Raw genomic sequence first — 5,337 nt, 5'->3', positions numbered from 1 at the left:
GCCGTCGTGGCCGCCGCGTGCGTGTTGTTGCCGTGGCGGCATCCATATGCGTACGGGTCGTATTCGTGTGCGGGCCGTATTGGTGCTTTCTCCCCATCGGTCCTTACCTGCCGATCCCTGTGGTGTTGCTTTGGTTGCTGCGTTCGTGTCTGGCGCACCATTCGTTTCCTTCTGAATACGTTCCCTAATCTCCTCGGCCTTATCCTGCAGTTCCTTCGCTTGCTCTACCACTATAGTCTTGAGTTCCTGCAATGTTTCTATGCTGGTCACATCTTTCCTCTTACTTTTCGCGTCCCCGCAGCCGGCATTCCAATCCACCTGCCCTGGGTCCCCGTCCAGAATGTTGCGCTGCAATATCCATTGTCCTATTGTACTGGTCACATCCTTTCCACCTATTACTAATCCTTGCACTTGCAAGCCCTTGCACCCTGTATTATTCACCACCCCACTTGGCATCATCGTGTCCATTATTTTGACCATGCCTACAGCATTCCGCAGGACCTCATCGGCTTTGCAATATCTTTTCAATAAATGCTGTATAGTTACAGTTCCGATTATAGTTCTAATACATGCTTTTAACTCTTTGTCGTGTTCATCTGCCCTCTGTTCCATCTCGTCGTGGGTTTCACCATGGCTCATGTATAGTAATATTCTCACTACCATCCGGCACATATGCATCTCCCTTTCTTGTATTTTTTTCTCTTCTTTGCCCGCGTCACATATGGCCGTAGCACCATCGGCATCCTGATTTTGTATCGTCTTTGTGAACTCATCGAACAATTGCTGTATGTCATGCCATATTCCTGTCTATAATCGAATAAAATGATATGCATAACAGTGTGCTCCTTCCGCTTCCACACTGTTTAATATCTTCCCTCCATAACACATCAATTCACATTTGTCATAAAATCCCTTCGTTTGTTTTATCTGTCCATTTGCCTCTCTCTTTTGTATTCGTCTTGCGTCCGCATTATAATTACCTCATATGTTTGCTCCTGTCCCAGCATGTTCCTCTTGTTAATATAATCCACCAATAGCTGCCGTAATGTCTCCTCCATCTTGCTTCTATTACTTTAACTGTGTATTCAAGTGTTGTTGCACATATGGCACTGCCTCATGGGTGTTATATTGTTGCACAACTGCCCTTGGCTCGTCACAGTAGTGGCTGTGTCCACATTAATAAAACATATGCGTCAACTCCACGCTGTAGAGGCCCTGTATGTTTCATGAAAGATTGGGTAACACGACAAAACAAGAACATAAAAAAACCCAATATATTGAAAATAGAGAACAAAGCAATAAAGGAAAGGCAAAAACTAATAAGAAATAGTAACAATCAAAAAAAAAAAAAGAGAAAAAAAAGAATAAATCCTACAAGAATGAAAATATAGGAAAGTTACAACACGCGTCATGAATACCCCCGCCCCCCTTTCTACACCGGTGTCCACTAAACGCCTTCACACACACTGTCTCTGTGTGCGTACACCTAAAACCCCAGTATAACAACATCCATTCTTCTTCCGTCGTTGCCTCGTCCTCGTAAACATTGTGCGCGCGTGTAAGAAGGAGGACAGATTGTCTCTCCGAGCAAACGCGTCGACCAACGCGGCCAAGTGTAACAACGATTCGACGAAGTAGCCGAGTGAAGCGGTTCGATTACGGCGTTCGAGTAAACGATTCGAGGAAGTAGCCGCGGGAGGCACGGCGACCACGGCGGCAGAACAATTGATGTTGTTTTTACTGCGGTTTTTAGGTGTACGCAGAGACAGTGTGTGTGACGGCGTTTAGTGGAGACCGGTGTAGAAAGGGCGGAGGGGGTGTGTATTCATGACGCGTTGTGTGTGAACGGTAGTGTAGTCGTACTTTTTTTTCCCTCTTTCTTCGTTTTTTTTTTTTTCTTTCTCTTTTTCTTATACTATGCTTTTATTTTTTCTTTTTTTTTGCATATAGTTCTGCCTTAGCGCAACTATAAATAGTGTACGGCAGCACTATACTGAGTACAAGTACCTATGATACCAGCAGTTCACGTAAATATTGTTGTAGACATACAGGAAGAATAATTATTTAGCACAATATTAGCATAATACGGAAGACCATGTTACATGGGTTTACATGGGATATATGTAGCATAATAATATTTCCAAGGAACTGGACCGAGTAGAGAATACTAATACAATAATACTATTATGTCAGCAGCGAACCTAGCCCAGCTGTTGGCCCAATGGGTACGGGAAGCGGGAATTTCCGATCAGCACGAGTATGAGGTAGGAGCATACAGGAATAGAAGAGCACAACGGGGGAGTTCCGTGCTAGGCCTTTATTGATGCAACACAGAATGAATCGCACGGGGCAAATAGCATTAAAGCACACATGCGCGTGAATATATGTCCTGTGTTTCTCTTACATTGTAGGACATGGTATGGGCAAAGACTAAAGAGGTCATGGCAGAATTTGTGCACTACATGCAGCGCGACGATATACTACTGTATGCAGCGAACTGTGGTAACACAGGATGGGACCACCCCGACTTTCCTAGCGCCCCTGACATCTATCTTGGACAGACGGTGGGGGATAAAATTGTATGCGTACTGATGGTAGGGGCCTTATTTTTCATGAATGGGTGGAGTGGTGCAAAACCGGTTAGCGAACAGGAGGATGACACCAGTGCAAGAATAACGGAGCACTTACGATGTATAATAGCGCATATGTTCAGCGCCGTATTAAACGAATCCGTGTGTCCAGCAAGGCGGGGCACATCCTATGCATGGAGACAGATGGAAGGAATGGACACTGGGACGGACAGTTTTCCGCCAGGTTTAATAAAGAACGGGAGATGTGGTAGAGAAAAAGTTGCGCATTTGCAAATAAGGGACCTTGAGTTAAATGCGGAAGTAAAGAAATGGTTAGGGCAGAATAGTACACTAAAAGAGGCAATACAGAAATTAAAAGGCGGTGCACTGTGCAGCACGCTGTGGAAGGACACATGGAACCTACAGGAGATGATAGGGAACGGGAAGACGGAGGATACCTCAGGGTTGCAGATTGCTCCGATAGTAGAGGACTTGAAGGCAGGAATGATAAAACTATTTACGGAAATCGGGAAACAGGCAGCGGACAGCATAGAAAAAAGGAAGCAGGAGAAGAAGGGGAAGTTAGGTAAGGCAGGGCACTTGGGGCAGAAGGAAACAAATTAGAACGACGCAGGAGGGATGAGCACACACACGACAACTACAGACCGTTTCGAAGTAAAAGGGCAAGAGCAATGCGAAACACGATGGAGATGTGTGAACAACGTTCCTTGCTGTGTCCTTGCAAGAACACAAAACGTACATACTAACCCTTGTAATTCCTATTTCTCCCTTTATTGCAGCGAACGATGGCACAAACGCGGAGGCTGCCACCACCCAGGAGGGGACCACACCACCACCACAGGAACAGGCAGGTAAGATCGACGGGGAGAAAGCACTAATACGGTCGCACACGGGATCACACGGCCCGGTCCGTACGGTACCGATATAGATGCCACCACCACAACAACGCATGGATGCCGCAACAACACGCACAGGACGCGCAACAGCACAGCAGCCACGACGGTAGTGGTAGCGGTTGCCACGACGGCGATAGCGGTAGCGTAACGTGGATTAGCGGCGAGCGCACCGTACAGCGGAGCGGTAGTGTACATGAGGTGTGTGTGTGCGGCGGCCGCCACGACGGCATCGGTAGCGGCCACGATGGATGCAGCGGTAGCGGCAGCGGCGACAACCATGAGTGGACAGTGCACTGTACGAAGTTATGGAATACCTAGAACGTGGATTTATGCATATGAGACCCACGACAGCGTAATTTAGGAGACAGTGTAAGTTAGAACAGGCGAGGGAGTCATGTAGAAAAAGGGGTAACAACGTACAAATCGGCAGGAAAGCTTGTGGCGGCCGTGTCGAGTTGCAGGTATCAAGTTCGTCTAGTTGGTTACTGATACATGCGCAATTTTCCAATATACCAACTAACGACCATAGTGTACTATAGAGGGAAAGGCATAAATGAAGGATGCAATTCGCCCCTTCCAAGGCCATTAGCATATTCTACAGAGGCACAACCCCCCCCCGAGTGCTTGAGTCCAGTGAAAACCATTCCGCAAAATACTACTTTTGCCTGTACAGGGAAATGTTCCATGCAGAACACTAGCTAAGAACAATTTGGTGTTGATTGTGCTCATCCATATATATGCATCCTTGTCAGTGCACACATACATGTACTAAAGCATAAAGAGCAGCAACTTCTGTACAAACATGCGTTCTTTAAATATCCTTCAGGGACGTGGATGCTGAAAAGATACGCAAATTGTTCTATAATTATAAATGTTAAGAGATGACCGCCCTTTTCTGTTTCCACGTACATACATATACATATCTGTTCATGCATGTACATGCTTTTCATATAATTTGAAATTCCTCCAGGCATGTAAAAGTCAATACAATACTTGTGCCACTGCAACGGTAAAAACATGAACCTGGCAATTCAATAACCATCAGCACTAAGCATGGAACCGTGAACCGTACCACGCTGAACAGTGCAACTTAAACCTTAATACACTGAACCTTCATCCCTGAGCTCATGAACCTATGAACCCGAACTTCAAATACATATGCTTTTAACATGATTCTACAAGAGAAATGTTGTACAAGCAGAACATTATTTCCTGCATAAATTGTTCATGAATAAAATAGAACAACGCATTGTACAGTTATAGCGTAGAGTACATCATATACGTCCTTATCGAAAAAATCCTATCCGTTGTATCTTCCTATTTTCTTAACAACATCGTCCGTTAGCTCCTACGTGTCTACAATTATTCTAACGTTATAATTTGGCTGATAATATGGAAAGGCCACATATAATTCAAATTCATCTATGTTTTTAAAAGCAAGCTAAGCAGCGTCATGCGATTAAACTGAATGTTCCCGGACTCAACTTGTGAGTGTGAGAATAAAGTGAAGGCAGAATTAATGCACACCATTTAATTAGTACTTAAGCACTGAACCATGAATATATATATATTTAAGACAAACAAAAAGAACAGACAACACAGGTAAAGGCAAAGGGCAAACATTAAGGAATCACATAAACCCAGTTTGATTTATTTTAACCATAAAGCACATTATAACTTACTCACCGCTCTGTACTACTTGGTATTGACAAAACTATTGTTTCTGATTTCAAGAAGAGTATCGTATATATACATTAAAAAAAATATATTCATACGCCTCATGCCCTCATCGATGTGTTTCATGTGAATTGTACATTAAAAATTAAAATGCGCAGACATCTTAAGAACAA

General features: G+C 44.2%; 2 protein-coding genes across 2 annotated transcripts; one reads left to right on the top strand and one right to left on the bottom strand.

Moving 5' to 3' along the window:
- Positions 1–107: 107 nt before the first annotated feature.
- Positions 108–1,058, bottom strand: AK88_05441 (uncharacterized protein; the record flags this gene model as incomplete). The annotated part of the gene is made up of 2 exons (XM_012483043.1): positions 108–807; positions 981–1,058. Coding segments are annotated over 2 exons (777 nt in total), but the record flags the coding sequence as incomplete, so codon positions are not given.
- Positions 1,059–2,186: 1,128 nt separating this feature from the next.
- Positions 2,187–3,519, top strand: AK88_05440 (uncharacterized protein; the record flags this gene model as incomplete). Its single annotated transcript, XM_012483042.1, has 3 exons — positions 2,187–2,264; positions 2,412–3,156; positions 3,371–3,519. The coding sequence occupies 3 exons, from the start codon at positions 2,187–2,189 to the stop codon at positions 3,517–3,519; spliced, it is 972 nt and encodes a 323-aa protein (XP_012338465.1).
- Between the last annotated feature and the right edge of the window lie 1,818 nt (positions 3,520–5,337).

The sequence above is a fragment of the Plasmodium fragile genome (assembly GCF_000956335.1).
Source record: "Plasmodium fragile strain nilgiri unplaced genomic scaffold supercont1.133, whole genome shotgun sequence".
NCBI classification, from domain to species: Eukaryota; Apicomplexa; class Aconoidasida; order Haemosporida; family Plasmodiidae; genus Plasmodium; species Plasmodium fragile.
Note: the sequence above shows the minus strand (reverse complement) of the source record. Positions and strands in the feature narration are given on the sequence as shown.